At 34.0% G+C, this 23,610-nt stretch overlaps 1 protein-coding gene across 1 annotated transcript in view; it reads right to left on the bottom strand.

The window, feature by feature from the left end:
* LOC132550398 (tubby-related protein 3-like) overlaps positions 1-23,610 on the bottom strand; it is a 57,198-nt gene that overhangs the window by 16,956 nt on the left and 16,632 nt on the right. The window contains exon 3 of the mRNA XM_060214461.1: positions 1,576-1,626. Coding sequence (XP_060070444.1) covers positions 1,576-1,595 — 20 coding nt within the window. The 5' untranslated portion in view covers positions 1,596-1,626. The remainder of the gene's footprint in view (positions 1-1,575; positions 1,627-23,610) is intronic.

The raw sequence follows: 23,610 nt of genomic DNA, 5'->3' as shown, positions 1-23,610 counted from the left end.
CTGCACTCTTACAAATATAATCCACTCCTGATTCAATTTCAAGATTTTGAGCTCAATTCCAAACAAACAATTTTCTAACATTATATTTGTAGGTGTTGAATCTTGACTTATAAGAACTAGCTACCTTTACATCTGTAGGTGTTGAATTCTGACCTATTAAAACTCACTACTGTCTACCTTTTCACTTTTCACTATCCTGACCTAATAGAACTCACTACATTTCGTGTTGTTAAAATGGATATCAGCACCTCATACAAAGTCTTTTTGTTAGAAATAACAGATATATAATGTATATTGGTGCTACAGCATTTATGTTCCTCGAAATGTTACGGCCTACAGTAAAATCCTGATTAATTCTTGTAACATCTGAGTGCAGAGGCCTTGATTTACTCAGTACCGATCAATGTAGGTACATGTACACTCTCTGAAGAAAGCTGTCGACAGTGAATGTATTAGAAAAAGAGTAAATGGAGAGTCCTTTTCAATCTGTGGAAACCATTAGATACATGAAACCTGTGATTCTTTTACTGGAACACACAGGGAAGATATGTCCTGATTTCAAAAACCGGTGTAAGTGACAAATTAAATTTCCTGGTGTAATGTAATACTTCTTTAGACATCTGATCTCCTTTATCTAATGTAATTTTTTTAAACATGAACAGTGATTTCCCAAGTCTTAATAATACTGAAAAAGATGATGATTACATTGATGAGTTACAAATCCCCAGTTGCAAATCACGTGAATACTATGTACCGAAGAAGTAGCAGTATGTGATTCATTTATTTCCCGAGTATTTCATTTTTCTCAGTGTCTTAAAAGCCAATTATTGCTGAGTATCACAATATATTTTAAAAGCAATATTAACTTTTACAGCTAGGAACTTTTGCAAATTTTTGTTGGGAGTAAGATCCTAATTTAAGCCTCTTTTATCAAATTTCATAATTAATTAATTATATAACCTCTGATCCACTAGAGTGGCAGGGACTGCATAGTGCACAACCCTTGGGAAAACCCAACAGCACTACACCGTGGAACAAGATGGACATATATATCTTATATTCTGTTACACATTCTAGGTTCACATGTTATAGAAGTTTATTATTATTATTATAAATTGTGTTTCTTGACACCCATATTTTTCTAAGATATTGATACCTGATACAAATTTTACACAGTTTTATGACCTCCTCTTACAAATGTAAAAATGTGTGATATATGACACTATGATAAACAATATGGTGTGTTGTAACAGTTTCCAGCATCATCTAAATGTTTACTTCCTATGCTATTGTACTCTGTTTTGGACAAAGGCAGGGAAGCACCAAAACATCATTCTGGGGCCTAAGATTGCTATTTCTTTTGAAATATGAACGCTACATATACTGTCTACTTTAGAACATACTTGTTTACATCACAAGGTATTTGTGAATTAATATATATCAATTCATATGTAAAATAATCTTACTTCTACTGCCCTCTGTATGTTGCTATGATTTTAAAACAATGACCTAAAATACAATTGGTCTCATTGTTTACTTTCGATTTGATTTCTGACAAGAAAACTTATTACTTACCTTCCAGGTACACCACTCATGTTCCAGTTTGGTGGTTGGGACTCAGCCGGACTACAAAACAAAACAAATAATTGATAAAAACATACAAAAAAAAACTTTGGGTAAGAATACAGATGTGACGATAAACACCAACATCAATTCTATACATTTGGTATTCATTTTTCTAGAACAACGCTGAAGTGACTAACCTGTAAAAAGTACACGGATTTAACTATGATTGCTCACATTCTCAATCAAAATTGATTTAATTCCATTAAAATGCAAATAGTTATCTGTGATTAATAACAACACATTGTAAACTGTTTTTTTATGAGCTTTTGACTTGATGACCAATCTCTGAAATGGTCCAATCTCACAAATAGCTAACACTCCATACACGGCTGGTTAATGTTGGAATGCTCACCTTAAATCTCCTGTTTTGTTAAATCTTAAAGGTACAAAAGATATAATCACTACAGAGTACTTTCCGAGAGATATGATATAAACTATGCAACAATATATCCACAATGCCAAACTCAGAAAGTTTGATCTACACAATAAAATAATGATATTTTTTATACCAATTTCAGTCAAGCTGCTTCTGACAATATTTAACATTTGTGTTAACAACAACAGCACAATGATCATTATATCAGATACATTTACTGATGGTCTAATTAATACCAATATTAATCAATCCCTCCTCCCCATGGAGAACCAATCTAGCCAAGCTTTTAGTCTAATTAAAACCTCTTCATTATATTATCAATACCAAGGACATCAATGTTTCATTAACCATTTCTCCGACTTCAATGAAATCAAAATCAAGGCTAAGCAAACAATACAATTCCCTAATTAAACTCCAGCCTGTAAAAGTGTCACTGGACTTGTTTGAATGAGTTCTCGTCACTCACAATGCTACGTAACAAGTCCGATCAAATCAGCAACTACTTCTATTGTCACAGAGACATAAATACAGAAAAAATACAATACTAATTAATAATTAATCTGTTGAATTGAAACACAATTTTTTTAAATTTTATTTACAGTTGATTTTTTTATTTCTTTAATAAAAAATGTATTTTGTCGCAATTCTTCAAAGCAAGAAGAAACATTTGCAAATACTTACAAAGTGCAATAATAGGATATCAAATTCATTATACCTCATTATTCTCTACCTGTACACCTGGTGTGTCTATCTCTCCCTGTACACCAGGTGTGTCTTTCTCTACCTGTACATCAGGTGTGACTGTCTCTACCTGTATACCGGGTGTGTCTATCTCTATCTGTACACCTGGTTTGTCTATCTCTACCTGTACTCCAGATGTGTCTATCTCTACCTGTACACCTGGTGTGTCTATCTCTACCTGTACACCAGATGTGTCTATCTCTACCTATACAACATGTGTGTCGATCTCTACATATACACCAGGTGTGTCTTTCTTTACCTGTACAGCAGGTATTTGTCTCTCCCTGTACACCTGATATGTTTCTATCTCAACCGATATACAATGTGTGTCTATTTCTACCTGTACACCATGTGTGTCTATCTCTACCTATACACCAGGTGTGTCTTTCTCTACCTGTACACCAGGTGTGTCTTTCTCTACCTATACACCAGGTGTGTCTTTCTCTACCTGTACACTAGGTGTGTCTTTCTCTACCTATACACCAGGTGTGTCTTTCTCTACCTGTACACCAGGTGTGTCTTTCTCTACCTGTACACCAGGTGTGTCTTTCTCTACCTGTACACCAGGTGTGTCTTTCTCTACCTGTGTGCATCAGGTGTATAATACCAAAGACTGATTGCTTTTATATATATATGTGTGTGTCTATCTGAAACACATGCAAGGCAGCATGGGGTGATTAGATCCAATCAATATATACATATATAGAGGTAGAACTTGTAGCACATTCTGTAGGTAAAATATCAGGCTTCTGATGTTCTGAAGTGTGAGACTCCACTCCAGGTAAATATGGCTGACATTCTTCGTACAGAAATAAAGCAATATTATGTAATACTGATCTGATCATCAAAAGTCAATAAACAGTCTGGCTTATATCCTGAAATTCTGGCATAAATATGTTAACAGATTTTTTTTCAATCAATTTTAAGACCAATGACAAACTAGTAACATAAGATATATGATCACACTTGCAATTCAGTCAGCTCAGCTAATGAACTGAATTTAGGTAACTGGGATACACAGAAATGTAACCATCATTAAGGTGCCCACCCATACATCACATAATACCATATGTTGATGATTAAAACTCCATTAAATAAACAGGTGCTTTAGCATGGCTTTTATATTAATGCTACTCTAACTGAACTATTATAAATCACTCAATTCTCAATTATATATCCAACGAAAAGTGAACTGCAATCACATTATGAATGCTGCTCTTGAAATCAAGCCTTTAATTTGTAATTTTGTATAAAACACATTACCATTTTTTTCTCTAATATCTCTGTGAGTATATTTAGTTGATCCTAATTATAGGAGTCTTCCATTATTGACTGAACATCCACTGATACAGGACTGTTAAATTCACTTAGGAATTAAGGAACTGAGACATATATATATATATATATGTATACCACATATATCTGAGCCTCCTCAGACTTTCATGATATTTTTATTGGAAATTCAATTTCTGAAAAAAGCATTTATGTGGAGGTTCGTTTTTTTCAATTCCCATAACATTCAAGAGCAGTCTTCTAGAGTATCAAATTTTATAATACAGACATAACTGTGCCTCTCAACACACAAGGAATTCTCCTAGAAACTGACACACTGTGACAATAAAATATCAAGATATGTATGGTACAGTTAGTTATATAGGAACATCAAGCTCAGGATAACTGTCATTTATTTTTCAACAAAAGATTTTTTTCCCCCTAAATCTTACAAACTGAGGCTGACTAGCTTTCTGATTTCTAAGAAAGATACACCAAAATTATGAGTCATCTTTGCACAATTGTTTACTGTGTCATATCTAAAATTGTGTCTCCATGTGAATGGTGTGATAGCCTTACAAAGACAAACCAGACCTGACATGAGGTGGACAGCTACATCCGTCAGTAACCCTAATGTTGTCAGGTATCATCACATGTTTTCAGGGACAGCAGATTTCAATGTTGATTTAATATGAGTAGAGTGCTAGACAAATATTGACTAAATGATAATGGAACTGTGTGGTAGAAGGCAAAATGCTATCTCATCTAAATGTTAAAACAATTTTTATCAAATAGTTGTCACCTCTAGTCTGAAGTTACATTGACAAGCTAGAAGATAAATTATATTAGTATTGTTAAAACTTTGGTCTTTATGCAACCTTATCATAGGTGTAAGTCATTTAGATTATCTCAGGTCTTATTCTCTTGATTAAATACATCCTTTACCAGATTCATCGACACTTTAAACAAGACTGAATCGAATGAGAAGTGATACATTTGTTCAGTGTTTTGGGATAAACAACCAGTTTAAATGTAACTCCCAGTGTGTTTCTGATCCTCTTCATCAACAGGCAAACTATAAAAAGTAAGAAAGCTTTCAGAATGTGTACAGAATCATTCATTAAGATTAATAGATAAAAAGCACTGGACACAAACAAAAAAATTAATTTCTAACATTACTGTAAGACCATTCAACTCTCTCATCTAAATTCTGTTTCTCCTGACCACATCGATGAATCCTACAGCCACAAATTTCCCCTGTATCCCATCTCATCTAAATTCTGTTTCTCCTGACCACATCGATGAATCCTACAGCCACAAATTTCCCCTGTATCCCATCTCATCTAAATTCTGTTTCTACTGACCACATCGATGAATCCTACAGCCACAAATTTCCCCTGTATCCCATCTCATCTAAATTCTGTTTCTCCTGACCACATCGATGAATCCTACAGCCACAAATTTCCCCTGTATCCCATCTCATCTAAATTCTGTTTCTCCTGACCACATCGATGAATCCTACAGCCACAAATTTCCCCTGTATCCCATCTCAACTAAATTCTGAGCTCAAATTAAATCCCCAACAGATAGTTATGTTCACATGAAACTGGAACACAAACATCCTTTTAGTGTATGTGGCAATAGTCGTAACTGAATTATGTTCAACCTGATTATAACATCATATCTTCAGTGACAGCTGCACCTTCTGGAGTGAAACTTGGCTCAGATTTTAATCAGATTGACATTCCTTTCTGTTTTTCTTATGATACAATATACTAATTAATTTACGCTTGTGAAACAACTCGCTGTAAAACAAGATTTGCAGATTGTGTTCTGAAACTTAGCACTTGCATCAAATATGGTTGTTTTCACAGAAAACAATTACATATGATGTCTGAAAATTGTGCTTGTTGATAAAAACATGACTGCAGCTGATCTGAACAATCATACTTCTTTTAACAGAGAAGTATCATTAAAACGTCTAAAAATCATTGATAAGGAAATTCCAACGGACATTGAATTTTGTGAGTATACACAATATGCAAATAAGGACAGTATCTGCACCCAAAATTTCAACATGCTGCAAATTATTGATAAAACAAATCATTCCAGCTGGACAAGTTAGTAAGCAACAGTTGATTGAGGAGCTAGACCCATTAATGAATCCTTATAGAAAGTGCATTGATTTTCTATTTACAAGTATTACTGGTAACTGATAACACTGCTTGCCCATAACCCTTCCATGTCATTACATGGATAACCACAGCTGGACACACAACCAATTGCATGTATGTGAAGGTGGATGAACCAGCTGGGATCCTCAGATCACCACCTGACTAGTCTACTGATCAGCTGCTACTAAATTTTCTTTATCCTGATTTATCAGGCTCCATCAATAGCACAGCCTGATCTGTAAAGTTTCCCACCAGAGGCCCCAAAGGTTTAATCATAATCTATATGGTATAGTAGTGCCATTCTACAGTCTGATGATGACATACTTAATGGAGTATGTAACTCTGTTGGTTTCCGCTTAAAGCAAACAATTGTAAATTACTCGTTATAGGACCATGGATTAATGATGAGTAAATAGATGTCTGATTTCATCAGTGTCAGTTTATGTGTATATATATATTAATTCCCACACTCTCAATGTTTAAGTTAAATATTGGTAAATAATATCTGTTGTTGTGGGAATTCAATGTTCGCCTCAAATGCATGTAGTCCCCTGCAAGATGTCATTCATGAAGTCATGAATGTTAAGAACTATGACAATTGCATAAATGAAAAAAATCTATTTTGATTTCAAAAATCAATTCATAAAATGCATTACTTATGTTAACACATGAAGTTTTAAGGTCATTTATGCTTAAACTGTCTTCACTAACTATTCATAACTCATCAATATTTCACAGTGGTATATAATCATTTAACCTATTTAAGCAAAATTTCAAATTCAGCAACTAGGTATACATTGATCTTTACATGTATTGATTTTGCTGAATATAATGCATTTAGGACAACATCCAGTATGATTACAGTTACTGCACACTTTGGAGTTGGAATCACTCATACCAAATTTTAACTGATTTTCTCACTCTGGTCATGAACACTAACTGAAACCAACCAAAAACGAACCTTCTGAATTTTGAATGAATTCTGACACTTTCGATTGACTGTTTTCTGGTAGTGATGCTAAAATTAGGACCTAAACTGTATTGGCCTGTTTTATTGCTGTTATTTGCCAGCAGTAGGTGAGAAAAGGTCTGCTTTCTGACACAGAGATCAATATAAAGTTTTCAGTAATAGATACAAGTAACATTGATCTGGACCCCATCCTTACTATTTACAGAAAAGATCTGAAGAGTCTGCAGAATGGAGAATCATCTAGGAAAGACCATTAAAGTATCATATTAGTAAAGTAGAAAACAAAATCAATTATTTGTTTTTCATGCCCAAACACGATATTAATACTGTGGATGATCATGTATTCGCCAGTATATAATTGTCCTTAAAATGATACAAAAAGAGTAAAGCATGTTTAAAATCAACATACTGATATTGAAATAATAAATTTTTACAAATTAGTAAAGAAAATAATTTGAATATAACAAACTTGGTTAACAGATGTTAAATATGACACACAGCTACATAGAGCTATCAATATGTCTTATAGGTCTTCAAGAAAACAAGAAAATTTAAGACTGCCGATACGTTCACAACTTGCTATTTGCAAATTATTTAACACCCACATGTACGCTGGAAATAGAAATGTGCTTGAAAAAAATTAAACTACTGGGAAAACTAAACACAATTTAAATGGGCCAGCACATTTTTCATTGCAATTAAGGGAAACACCTTACTAGGTGGATGGCATTTCCAGAGTGCCTTGTGAAGTCCTCCTCACTAAAGTCACTTTATTTGGATCTATTGTAAAATTTGAGATTCCCAGTGATGTTGTGTAAACTAAATAGCATTATGTATATGATACCTATGTCAGTATTTCATTCCACCGTAATTGTAAGTAAATGTTGATATTCACTCCGAAAGACTTCCTTTTGCAATCAGGCCCCACCTTTTGCAATTTTTACTAAGGATGAGATAGTCAATAGCCATGTGTCTCAAAAGGGTTCATTTTTAAGGGTGAAATGGAAAAGGTTAAATAAAGCATAGTTTTCAGTCGAACACGTTACTATGAACTTTTACCCAATTCAATTATAGGAATGCATATTGATTAAGAGGAAAAAAGATACAACACTATAAACAGATGATTTAAACTTTAAGAGACAATTGTATGATATCTAGCTGTAATGTTACATGATATGTAAGTTAGCAAAAAATAAACAAAAACATTAATTAGAATATTTGCTGTGGATGCTATTCACGAGGTCAATGACACCCGAACTAATGACATAACCTTCAAAATTGCCAGTATAATTGTACAATGTGCTCTCTATGCACTCTTCTGATGAAATGTATGAGTTGAAAAAATATGTAATTTGTTTTTTAAACATTTTGTGAAAATCTGTGGATATCAAATGTAAACTTAAAGATAAAGTTATTCCTTTACTGCACCTGCATCACTATTTATTTACATTACAGTATCTTCATATCTAAGTTGCCAATTTCTTCTTACCAACACAATACTGTAACAAACCTCCATATGCTGACTATGATAAAGATTTGATCGACATATTGCAGGTAGATTGCCTCAAAAGTTACGTAACACTAATGCAGACTTGTACAATGCACACCTCTATCCAGCACTGTATTGATCACTGCTACGCCATATACAGTCCTAAAGAAACCCAAGACTTGACATGATCATATCGTTACCCAGTTCAAATTTTGAAATTTGCAAACACTTAAACAAGCTAAGGAGCATTACATTCATGTTACTTTTATCTTTTCCATCCTTATGAATTATCCTTGTATGTCTGTATCCAACTGGCTATATTCTGAGAAATTCTGTATCCAACTGGCTATATTCTGACAAATTCTATGACCTTTGTGACCTAGTATATAAGTAACTTGTACCGTTCAGTCCATTAAAATAACATCCTTCCAGGCTGGATTTTTTAACACTGTTTTTCTTAATTGTATTGAACCAAGTTAATTAAAGTTTTTCAAATAACTTTTAGATAAGAGTATTCTTGTTACACTGTTAACTTACCTCCATTTTGTATGTGTTCTGGCAGAAATGTGACAATTCAGAAGTAGAGTAGTGTAAAGTACAAACCACTGTTACAACATGTCCTGGTCAAGGTCTGTCTAACTGAATGCCAGAAACTACATAACATTATTTTGTTATACAAGTACATATTGTCACATGATAAAACTCGAATGACAATAACGCTAAAATCAGGATCTAAAAGAGCTGACTCGTATCATTCTGGCAGTGCCAACTACGTAGACATGAATGACAATATTCATTTTCTAATTTTAGCACTGGAAATTAGATTGTATATATATCTATATATATATATTGATCATTGTTAGAGAACTAAGGGGACTTTGCATAGTGTTTAGTGAACCATGTATATGTATGTTAATTTCACAACAATAGATACCAGAATAAGGGTATACACTGCATCTGTGTGTAATATGTGCACGTGAACACACAATAATACAGTGTGGGAAGCAAACCTACTGGACAAATACACCATGACATAGTGTTACAATACACTTACTGCACAACACACTTTAACAGGGTGTGGGAAACTTTATATTGGGCACACCATGATAGACTGGGAAGCAACTTACTGCATGACACACCTTAACAGGTGTGGGAAACTTTATATTGGGCACACCATGATACAGTGCGGGAAGCAACTTACTGCATGACATACCTTAACAGGTGTGGGAAACTTTATATTGGGCACACCATGATAGACTGGGAAGCAACTTACTGCATGACACACCTTTACAAGGTGTGGGAAACTATATATTGGGCACACCATGATACATTGTGGAAAGCAACTTACTGCATGACACACCTTAACAGGTGTGGGAAACTATATATTGGGCACACCATGATACAGTGTGGGAGGCAACTTACTGCATGACACACCTTAACAGGTGTGGGAAACTATATATTGGGCACACCATGATACAGTGTGGGAGGCAACTTACTGCATGACACACCTTAACAGGTGTGGGAAACTATATATTGGGCACACCATGATACAGTGTGGGAGGCAACTTACTGCAGGACACACCTTAACAGGTGTGGGAAACTTTATATTGGGCACACCATGATACAGTGTGGAAAGCAACTTACTGCAGGACACACCTTTACAAGGTGTGGGAAACTATATATTGGGCACACCATGATACATTGTGGAAAGCAACTTACTGCAGGACACACCTTAACAGGTGTGGGAAACTATATATTGGGCACACCATGATACAGTGTGGAAAGCAACTTACTGCAGGACACACCTTAACAGGTGTGGGAAACTTTATATTGGGCACACCATGATACAGTGTGGGAGGCAACTTACTGCAGGACACACCTTAACAGGTGTGGGAAACTATATATTGGGCACACCATGATACAGTGTGAGAAACCATACACTGTTAGTGCAATCCAAGTAAAATAACCAATTTCTTTCAAGAAAAAGGATTGCTTAGAAGCTTGCACTTTCATTAATGTTGTTGGAATTTGATTTTTCTGTTATTTGTGCTTAACAGGGATTATCAGGATGGTGGAGTCATTTATATACATGTATAGAACTACTACAATTATTGTAACATTGATAAAGTAATATCAGAAATTTTTATTTGGTCTCTAGACAACGTTGATATTACCACATGCATGGTACACTATACCATCACATGTACCAGCATGTATATGGAGAGCCCAGTCTAACTACTCACCCTCTCAACAGCAATATCTCATTATATATGTACCCTTATAAATATATACATATTATGACCCCTATAAAACACCCAACTGACAATGCATGCCCTAGGTCTGTCATAATCTATACCTTATATATTAACATGAATTGATTGTCATATACACATGAGTCACTAAGCAAATGTATTGGAGTGCAGCTACGACTTTCCATATTTACATACACGTTACCAAAACAGCCAAACAAACCACAGCATAACAAAAGATTTAAACTTTTGGCTTTCATAATGTTTTAAATATCGGGTTTCTAAGGGAAAAATGAGAATCAATCTATATAAAGATCAGTATTCAATTCTATGTAGGAAACCCTTGAATCTCATTTCAAATCTTTTTAAATATGATGTTGTTTTCCATTTAAGGTAATGTCTATGTTTAATATTATGAACCATGTAACTGCTGTACATTAATCTCAATGAGAATAATATCATTTTTAACATTCCAACTTTATTTACATGTAAAATTATGAAACAGAAAATCATTTCAAATAATGTTTTTTAATAAATCTTTATTTTCATACACCAATATTGTATTCTATGACCAATAATTCAGGGTTAGTGTTCTGACTCAAGAATCCGACCTTCCGGGATTAAAGGTAACCAGCTGATAACCATTGTGTATACCCTTGTACAAGGAAGTTAGGCCATATTTTCAAAAGGGACATCTAACACAGTACGTCCTGCTATGCATAAACTATTTTTCATTACATGTACTGAATCTAGAGATCTTAAGTTTCTTTCTCTCACAACCAAACTGAAGTCCTTTTAATTTGTTTATTGATAGTATTAATTATACTACATATTTGCTGACACCTGAAATGATACACTCTGTTTGAGAAGTAAGAACATTTACAATGATGAACGTTGATCAACTAGAGGTTTACTGGCCGTGTCAGAGTAGACCACACCGTGATCTTTAATTATTAAAACCAAGATCTACATCAGTTTCCTGACTTACACTGAATTAAACACTGGGAATCAGACCTGTATTTGCAGACTCATCTAAATTCAGGTCATGTGTTGATCATAAAGCAATATAATGGCCATAGTGATACTTAAGTTACAGATGATGCAGATCCTACAAACTTATACTTATATGTACGCAAATATCTTTTTCACTCCATTTCAAAATCTTATATCCATTTCTATATCTCACTTCATGTCATTATTTCATCAAGTCTTTTTTCTCTTTTGTTAATGATAAAAAACTTCCTTTAGCTTTGTTGTTGCCATGAGACTACTACTTCTACAAAAACGTAGGTTAATGACAAATTGTATGGCCAATAACTCCCTATGGCCAGGCCACAGGTCTATTCATCATTTGTCAAGTCTATTTATATTACAAAACGAATATTGACAAAATAATGGTTTTGTCAACATTACCACACCTGATTGCATGTATTCTAGTGTTCCTAATAATCTCATACAAGGAATTACCTGAGATCTTACCCTGTGTTTTCTCAAAAGTAGATGAAGATCAAAATGTTTTAAATTTTGCCTAAAACATTACCAGTTAACTTTCCCCTTTCTATATCTTCAAATCTAGAGAGAACTGACACCCAGGCTCATGCAGTTGTAAAATAGTGAATGGAGAATTTCTCTAATCAAGCAGATCGATTACCGTATAAAAGCTTGAGGAAGGATGTTATCGATAATCCTGCAACACCTTCTAAGGGTCTTATACTGGATTTGGTTTTAACAGTAGGGATGATATATTTCTCAATATTTTGAAGACAATAATCGAATTGTGACTACATGTTGTGTAAACTTCTGACGTCAATGCCTTGTGTAAACAGATACCAGTGATCGACTGTTCCACATAGAAAACACAGAATTGGTTAACTATAGCATTAGAGAATTAATAAAGTATTCCTGTTTTATAATCATTTCATTTACCTTAACATGCTCCAGTAAAGACACACCATAATACAATGTTAGACACACTGTAGCACAGCAAATCATGGTACAATTTTGGACACACCATAATACAATGTTAGACACACCATAGCACAGTGGATCAAGGTACAATTTTGGACACACCATAATACAATGTTAGACACACCGTAGCCACCATAGCACAATGTCAGTGGGACACACCATAATACAATGAATCATGGTACAACTTAGGACAAATCATGGTACAACTTGGGACATGTACACTGTAGTACAGAATGGGATACATAATATAGCACCATGTATGAAGAACACCAATGAGTAAGGTGGGGCACACCATGTTAAAATGTAGGTAGGACATCCTCTGCATAATAGTGAAATTAACCTACTTCTACAAAGAAAACAAGACAGTGAGTGTAATGATATGCTCTGTTCCACCTACTCCTACAAACAAAACTGAAGCCAAACAAGGCAGTGACATGTAATGATGCTCTGCTCCATTTCTACTCCTACAAAGTAAACTGAAGCCAAACAAGGCAGTGACATGTAATGATGCTCTGTTCCACCTACCCCTACAAAGTAATTACTAAGATCGAACAAGGCAGTGACATGTAATGATGCTCTGCTCCACCTACTCCTACAAAGTAATTACTAAGATCGAACAAGACAGTGACATGTAATGATGCTCTGCTCCACCTACTCCTACAAAGTAATTACTAAGATCGAACAAGGCAGTGACATGTAATGATGCTCTGCTCCACCTACCCCTACAAAGTAATTACTAAGATCGAACAAGACAGTGACATGTAATGATGCTCTGCTCCATTTCTACTCCTATAAACAAAACTGAAGTCAAACAAGGCAGTGACATGTAATGACATGCTCTATTCCACCTACTCCTACAAAGTAATTAAAGAAGTCATCCAAGGCAGTAACATGCAATAAGATGCTCTGTCCCACTTACTCTTACAAAGTAATTACTAAGGTCAAACAAGGCATGTAATGATGCTCTGCTCCATTTCTACTCCTACAAACAATGAATGCTGATATGATTTATAAACAAGACAGTAACAGGTGAGATACTCTAGCTCTTCTGCCTACAACCACAAACAAAATACAGGTCTTACATAAATTACTTTGCTCCATCTACTCCTGCAAACAATACAATGTCAAAAAACACAGTAACATGAGAGAATTTCTTTTCCACCATTACTCCTACAAACCAGTACTGATGACAAGCAAAACAGTGCAAGAGAATTTCTTTTCTACCATTACTCCTACAAACCAGTACTGATGACAAGCAAAAGAGTACAAGAGAATTTCTTTTCTACCATTACTCCTACAAACCAGTGCTGATGACAAGGGAAAAAAACAGAAACTTGAAAGTTTTGGGAAATCCTCTGTTCCTTTTTCCTTTAAAAACATATATTAGTTTTTCAGAATCACAAAATCTTAAAATAGTAGTTTTGTCTAAAAAGATGAACATCATTTTGCGCTTTAGTAATTTGTCGGGTAAAATTATTGTACACAGAATGAGATGATATCAGAACAAATATATCTCTTCCGAAATGCTATACATGACAAATGGCTTTTATTAAATGTCTCCATTTTATATGATAAATTGTATCTGAATAGTGTTAAAATAATCAATTATCTCAGTGATACTTATTCTAACACAAATACATTGTATGCTCCATTATACTGTATCAACATTACACTTGATTAGGATTCTCAGTCTTTTCAATTACACTAATGTTGAGTTACAGCTTTCGGTACGTGTAACTCAACGATTGGCCAAAACGTCTATTATTGGAATAGCTGCCATATAACTCGGGTAATTTAATAATCAGCCAGAACAAATCATTGAAACCATAATGATTTTCACATGTCTCTTCTGATGTTATGTGTAAATAACTTAAAATTTACACAGCTTGCCTGACAGAACAGGTCATTTAGTTTACCTTTAGGTATAACGGTGTATTTCACACTGTATGTAGAGTATTTCAAAATACCCTGTTAACGATTCAATACAATAAACCATAACTCCACCTACTGACAATGGACTTCATTGGCAATATATAAAAACCTTTCTATCAGAATAAGGCCTTATTGATGTATCTATATATATAGCCTGCTCAATGAAGCGTAAAGAATATCCTTCACTATTTATATATACATCCATTTATCACTAAACCATTCAGATCAAAGTTATTTATGATACAGATGCTACTTATTTTGAAAAACGACATATTCTAAGATTTGTTTATAAGCTCGGTTTCTACGTGATGTCATAATGTTATTTTTGGGTATTTCGTTGTAATTAACAGAAACCATTACACATGTCACTCTATCAGAGTGGCATACACTGAAGTATTACATCAATTCATACTCTATAACAACAAATCCTTTTCAAATAATTTGATGGTGAACAAGAAACCTTCATGAAATTATTATAAGGAATATGATAACCTAGTACTAAACACTTACTGCTATCAAGATAATACAATGACTTATAGAAACTTAGCATTGATAAGTTAACACAAAGCTTTCTAACTCTCGGATTGGATCAATTGAATTTAAAGCAAAAAACAAAAATTCATCGTCCCAGTATTTGTCCCATCATAAGTGACGGTAAAGTAAGCAATGGATGCATTGTTGTCCCTACAATAGCTATCGTAAACTGAGTTGAACAATAACATATATACACAAGACATTACAGTCAACACATCAACCCGAGTAAACCTACCTGTATAAATGAACAGGACTAGATTTCCCTATCTTGTAAGCTGGCTCCATTTCCGTTCAGTTAGTTAAAAAGTCAAGATGTCATGAAAATTTCTCTCAGAAGAAAGATCTACTGCTGGACACAATCATGGCAAAATCTATTGTGAACTGTTTCAGGAAGTAGATTGGTGGGTCAGCCATGTTGTAAACTGTGACGCCAAATGGTTGTCAACCTAGTGCTGCGTGTAATAGACAAATTACCCACTAAATCTTCCGTTACACGATACAAAAGAATTGTCCACGTCAGATGACCACTGTCCTCTGCTATACATGGTCAGTCCAGTCCAGACAATGAAGAGTGGACCATTGTTAAACCTACCAGATTCCTCCAACCAATATGTAATAGCCAAACATGTATACACATACACACGGCAGACTGTCAGAGTAGTGTGTGCACTCAAACACATTATACCATGACTGAGAGGGTTTGTCTAAGCGTTATAGGCAATAGAGATCAATACAGGTGGGTCAGCTGATCAACCCAGGTAAAATTTTCAGGTAGATCTTCAGGTATGAAGCTCACCGGTATCCTCAGATGTCCCCTACCACCAATAAGGACAATTTTAACCTGTATGGTGTCGGTTCTGTTCACTTAATCAGGTGAGATACACTACAGCATTAATCAACTTCATCATCCATTTGTTGACATCATATCTTATTGTCACCTGTACAGCAGTATATGTACAAATATTTCTGTTTGAAAATCAGTGGGATTATTTCCTTGTCTAAAATCAGTGATATTTCAATTTGCTTGCTTTACATTGTGATAAACAAATGTACAAATTGCAGTTTTATTGACTATCTTTATCTAATTGCTTTCCATGTATGTATTATTGACTATAATCATTTCCAGGTCTCTGCATTTGAAAACATCAATATATATCCTGCTGCTTACTGATGTTAGTGTCCGATAACTAAGTACCAGGTGATATGGTGAACAATTAGGGATTTATTCAACATAATTGTAGCCATGGCAACTATCATAGGGGCAATAAGTAGTGGCATTGGTATAGAGCTGTGGCAAAAGTGTCACATTGTAAACCGTTATATATTTATCCTCCTGAAGCCTAGAAGATGACATTCTTTATACTTATGAAATTAGAAAGATGTAGGTTCTTTGGAAATTTTTCCAACTGGAGATTTTTCTTCTTTGTTAAGTCATTATGTAATTAGTTTTATAATTGATCAGTCAGACACATGCTGCAGTGTAACAATTAAGCAGTCTGATTATTTTGTGACACAGACCATTTGCTGTTTACCTGTAGGGACCCATTAGATTTTTCACTGCTTATATTGTCTACTTCGTTAATGCATAGTCTTCACCATCTTATCCTGTTGTCACCAATAATCTGGTTGTCTTGTTATCTAAATAGCTTATAGCAACTTGACTATCTGGGAGTCCCAACACCTAGAGAATACTAATTTGTTGTCTCACTAAATCCACTATTCTGGTTGTTATACTATCCAGAAACCACTACTTTGGTTGTCTAACCATCTAGAGACCACTAATCTGACTATCCCACTATTCACTAATCTGGTTGTCCCATTATCTAGTCACCACTAATCAGTGGTTGTCCCACTATATATGGTCACCGCTAATCTGGTTTTCCCACTATCTTGTCACCACTAACCATTGGTTGTCCCACTATATATGGTCACCGCTAATCTGGTTGTCCCACTATCTTGTCACCACTAATCATTGGTTGTCCCACTATATATGGTCACCGCTAATCTGGTTGTCCCACTATCTAGTCACCACTAATCTGATTATCCCACTATCTAGTCACCACTAATCTGGTTGTCCCACTATATATGGTCACCACTAATCTGGTTGTCCCACTATATATGGTCACCGCTAATCTGGTTATCACTTTCTGGCATGGTTATATGACCACAAGACCATATAACTAGCTGATAGACATTTTATTGGAGGTGTCATAAAATACAAACATAGAAATTGAGATCAACTGAATGAGGTCCAGAATATGAAGGAAATATCACTTTCACTGGCTGATAAATCCCTGTATTCACCTGAAAACAGTTTAATTATTTTCTTATTATACAAAGTCAATCCAAACTTCTGATTGGTTAAAAATTGCAGCACAGGTTACTGGGTTGTTATATTCACCAATTCTGTCAGTTTCAGTGTAACATCACAATATATCTAGACCTATAAAGGGTGTTTTGACCAATCATCATGGATGAAAAATCAAGGTCATATAACAACACTAATTATTATCTCTGAATGTTGTAGATGCCATATCACACCAACAGAACAATAGAAATTTATATTTCAAAATTCACAATTCAATAATTCTGAAATTTTTTGAATCAATCTACCTTTCAATACAGCTGCACTTTAGAAATATCAAATCATGTACATAAAAATAAAATATACATTGATAATGGACCCCATGGTTAGCATGTTCACTCCTCTACAGAGATATCAGAATCAATTTTCACTTCCTGGTAAGTATATACATAATTCTTAAATGTGCTATGTTTGACAATGAGGCATTAAATACACTCTGTATGTAAGATTTATGGCTGCATGTCCAAATAAACCTCAACTACAAGGATCCATAAACATACTTTGGTATCTATACTTGAATGATAAAATCAATCTAGCTGCACCCTTAATTTAAAACAGTTTATGTTGTGTTAAAATATTGATCTATTTTCTTGCACAGACATGATCATACACCAACTAACATTTTTAAATGTCTGTATTCTTGAATGATTAAATTCTGATTTAAAATATACAATCTTGTCCGTAAACATGATCAGCTCTACACACTGTTTAGGTTTCTGAGAAATAACTACATGTTACATATTATTCATCAGATCTTATAGATTATGAAGCAAGTCTTATACAACTATATCATAAAACAGTTAGTCCCATTCAGGCAAATCATGAGTAGTTCAATACAGGGTTATCTTTCCCTGGAAACAGTAAGAGTATTTTATAAGTTTATCCTGCCTTTAGAGACCCCTGTAGTGCAAATAATTACAATTACATTCTGCATTAATTTTCTTCATTGATTCCAAGAACACTGAAACACAACATACATATTTTTCTAACATACAGTAAGGTTAACTCTCCTTCGCTTACCCCAGCACTGATATAAACATAAAACAAACAGGGTTGCTATCCCTTGTTATTTCTAACACTGACACATATAACATACAGAGTTATCTTTCTTTGGTTATTCTGATACTGATATATAGCAGACATGGTTATCTTTCCTTTGTTGATTCCAATACTGATATAAAACATACATGGTTATCTTTCCTTTGTTGATTCCAATACCATCATATAACATACATGGTTATCTTTCCTTTGTTGATTCCAATACTGACATATAACATACAGAGTTATCTTTCCTTTGTTGATTCCAATACTGACATATAACATACAGTTATCTTTCCTTTGTTGATTCCAATACCATCATATAACATACATGGTTATCTTTCCTTTGTTGATTCCAATACTGACATATAACATACAGAGTTATCTTTCCTTTGTTGATTCCAATACCATCATATAAAATACAAGGTTATCTTTCCTTTGTTGATTCCAATACTGACATATAACATACAGTTATCTTTCCTTTGTTGATTCCAATACCATCATATAACATACATGGTTATCTTTCCTTTGTTGATTCCAATACTGACATATAACATACAGAGTTATCTTTCCTTTGTTGATTCCAATACCATCATATAACATACATGGTTATCTTTCCTTTGTTGATTCCAATACTGACATATAACATACAGAGTTATCTTTCCTTTGTTGATTCCAATCTCATATAACATACATGGTTATCTTTCCTTTGTTGATTCAAATACTGACATATAACATACAGAGTTATCTTTCCTTTGTTGATTCCAATACCATCATATAACATACATGGTTATCTTTCCTTTGTTGATTCCAATACTGACATATAACATACAGAGTTATCTTTCCTTTGTTGATTCCAATACCATCATATAACATACATGGTTATCTTTCCTTTGTTGATTCCAATACTGACATATAACATACAGAGTTATCTTTCCTTTGTTGATTCCAATACCATCATATAACATACATGGTTATCTTTCCTTTGTTGATTCCAATACTGACATATAACATACAGAGTTATCTTTCCTTTGTTGATTCCAATACCATCATATAACATACATGGTTATCTTTCCTTTGTTGATTCCAATACTGACATATAACATACAGAGTTATCTTTCCTTTGTTGATTCCAATACCATCATATAACATACATGGTTATCTTTCCTTTGTTGATTCCAATACTGACATATAACATACAGAGTTATCTTTCCTTTGTTGATTCCAATACCATCATATAACATACATGGTTATCTTTCCTTTGTTGATTCCAATACTGACATATAAGATACAGTTATCTTTCCTTTGTTGATTCCAATACCATCATATAACATACATGGTTATCTTTCCTTTGTTGATTCCAATACTGACATATAACATACAGAGTTATCTTTCCTTTGTTGATTCCAATACCATCATATAACATACATGGTTATCTTTCCTTTGTTGATTCCAATACTGACATATAACATACATGGTTATCTTTCCTTTGTTGATTCCAATACTGATATATAACATACATGGTTATCTTTCCTTTGTTGATTCCAATACTGACATATAACATACAGAGTTATCTTTCTTTTGTTGATTCCAATACTGATATAAAACATACGTAGTTATCTTTCCTTTGTGACTCAAGTATGATGTATACAATTCAGGATTACCGCTCTTTTCTTCAATCCAATACTGATACATAGGGTTATCATTCCCTTGTTGATCAAAATACACAGAAGCGTACAAGTTTATCTTCCCTTTGGTTGGACTCCAATACCAATACACACCAGCCAAACCAGGTTTTCTTTATAAAACTGAACAGGATTTTAGGAGAATCTTGGTGCCACTATCGTCTCACCTTTGTCCTCTTTTAAGTTATTTTCTTTCTGTCTCTTCTTTAATTTTTCAGTGTAATTATTTGTTGTATTGACTGGTAAGTGAATCATTTGGTATACAATCAATTAAAACACTAATTAGGTAATTCCTTAGATCTCCAAATCTATCACGACTGCCACTGTCAGCCATTTTGTTACATCAAAATTAATTTTAAAATTGAACAGAACACCAAAAGACAAACTCCATTATGTCTTCCTGTCATCTATACATTTTCCCAATAACTCAAAATTCATCTAACACAACTAATGACCATAGGGAACTAACAGATAAAATTAGAGAAAGATCCAATGTACTTTTCAAGACATAGCAATATAGTTAAAACAATTTCAGAAGAGGCAGACAAACAGACCACAAATAAAGAGCAATTTGAACAACCAATCTACTGACAATGGTTGGCAAAACGGATGAAACTTGAATCAAAATTTTTCTTAACCAGTCTGTCTTAGAATCTTGAAATAAATAAAAAAAATTGTTAAGTTTTGAAAAAAAAATAGGAAATGAATTAATCAAAACCATTTGAAAAGGTGGTTGGTGGAATGTGGTTATGCAGGCTATCATTATGCAGGCTGACTGAAAATGGCACAAGATACGTAATAAAGACCAGGAAATTACAGACGGGTATCAATCTTCAACTAACCATATGTGTAAATAACTATTGATCTTTTGTTTGCACTGGCCCCAAGTCTTTCTATATTTCATTAGACTACCAAATTCCCCTTAGTCTAGATCTAGAGTTTATAGCCAAAAGGAAATAGGTTTCTTCATCCATTCAACATAAAATTTTCATTCAGTCACCATCACTGCCAGTATTGTAATACATTTAAGAAACCGTAATACATCTGACAGTAACAAACAAATAGTAATGAACAGACATGTACAGATTTTAGATACTGACATAATATTGTAGAGAGGATAGACATCAGCATCAGTGTGACAATACAACAAAGTAAGCATATAGGTTAATGCTTTGAATATAAGGACAACCAAACATGGGTTTGGCTTGGATACAGACAACCAAACATGGGTTTGGCTTGGATACTGACAACCAAACATGGGTTTATCTTTGATACAGGCAACCAAGAATGAGTATAACTTGTACACAGACATTACCTAAGCAAGTGAATGACTTGAATACAGGCAACCTAACATGGGTTTATCTTGGAAATAAACAATCAAGCATGGGTTTATTTTGGAAATAGACCATCACGTATGGGTACAACTGTATACAGACATTAACCAAGTATGGGTTTTTTGGCTAGTGGATGCAAAGAACCAAGAATAGGTATGACTTTTAACATATCAACTCACCACAATTTTGACATTAATTCAGATAGCCAAGCATGGACGTGACTTTAATCCATATTTTCACTTTGTTGTAAATAATTTACATCAAGATCAGCCATTATAGAATCAGTACATACGGTAATGATTATAGAGTTTTTCTGCTAAAATCTCACATCTATGAGTTGAATGTATTGCAAATGCATTACTTTGTACCTATCTCAGAATGTCATGGTCCTTCCAGGACTTGCTCCAATTGCCTAAAAACATATAACATCATAAAATGTAGGTCTATGCGTATTAGAATATAAAAGTTTGTTAATGTTACAACCACTGTTTATATCAGTATATATGAATATATAAATGTGGAATGATTATAAAACATCAGATTGGTCAATAACTATTAGCCTTAAAAGTCATTATAATTCATTTTTTATTAGTTTCTTTACTGTTTCATGTATGTTGTAAGCCCTCCTATGTCCATAAGATGTACAGAATTACGGATTTTTCCCAAACTATAATACTGAAACAGCAAAGTGATCCTCATAGATTTGACATGTACTTATCAAATACCTGACGAAGGATAAGTACTGTTATATCACATGCTACAATACCCAGGTGTATATTTACAGTAGCCAGCAGCCATTAAACATCTGTCAGTCAATAACCATACACATAAATACAATATGTCAGAAACCACTTAGTTGTAAATTTACCAATAACTTATATGCGTGAAATTGAGATATTTTTGTCTTCATTTTAGAAACATATTGATAATCAAATGTATATGAGTACTCAATATACACCAAAGGTTTAATCAGAACACTTCCGTTTCATTACAAGTACAAACATGATCTGTTCCCGAAATGTCAATATCACAAACTTGAATTCTGTTGTCAGGGACACAGCAGCAGCTGTAGCAGTTGAAGGGAGGTAACTCTTGGAGCAGAGGGAATAAATCAATGTTACTAGAGTTCTGGTATCATTCAAATCTTCTGTAATCAGACAAGCGAAAATTAGCACACACCTCCAATTTCAAGAAGCCTTGGCTTCTTACCAACACTCCTTAAGTTTCTTCAACTCCTTTAGTTTCTTAAACTCTTATGTACAGAAAAATACACATTTTTACACTTTTATTTAATTACTGTGTCAAATATTCTACTGATAATTCTCTTTCAAATCACATCTATAATCCCTGTATGTGTACCTACCTCGGAGGTTCACCAGCATACATTTTGATCTTTAAAATAGTTTCCTTGTAAATCTTGTAGGTCCTTCCACACAACTACACATATCACATTAAAAAATCTGTGATCTTTGGCAACAGTTCATCTAACAACCATCAATAAGGTACAATTATGTATGTCCAAAAAGTGAGATACATCAGACCAGCATTCCAAGGTTCACAACAGTAAACCTGAATTACCTAGCAGCACTCAACTGGTGTTAGACTATAAACCAAAAATGTCACACTCTACCTAATGACCATTAATATAAACAAGAAAGGTTTCTACACTAGAGATTAAAGCCTGCAAGCTTTTCTTTATTTGGTCTGGCTCTGTATAGATAATCCTTTAAGGTTCAGCTTTTTTGCCTTTGAGAACATGGCCTTTATTCATTAATCTGACATTTTACAAAGACTGGACAACTTCATTCTTTATAGGCACACATATACACTTACAGTATACAAAATATTGACAGCAGT

The sequence above is a fragment of the Ylistrum balloti genome, unplaced genomic scaffold (genome assembly GCF_031769215.1).
Source record: "Ylistrum balloti isolate Yb309-2 unplaced genomic scaffold, AGI_CSIRO_Ybal_v1 Utg370122, whole genome shotgun sequence".
NCBI classification, from domain to species: Eukaryota; Metazoa; Mollusca; class Bivalvia; order Pectinida; family Pectinidae; genus Ylistrum; species Ylistrum balloti.
Note: the sequence above shows the minus strand (reverse complement) of the source record. Positions and strands in the feature narration are given on the sequence as shown.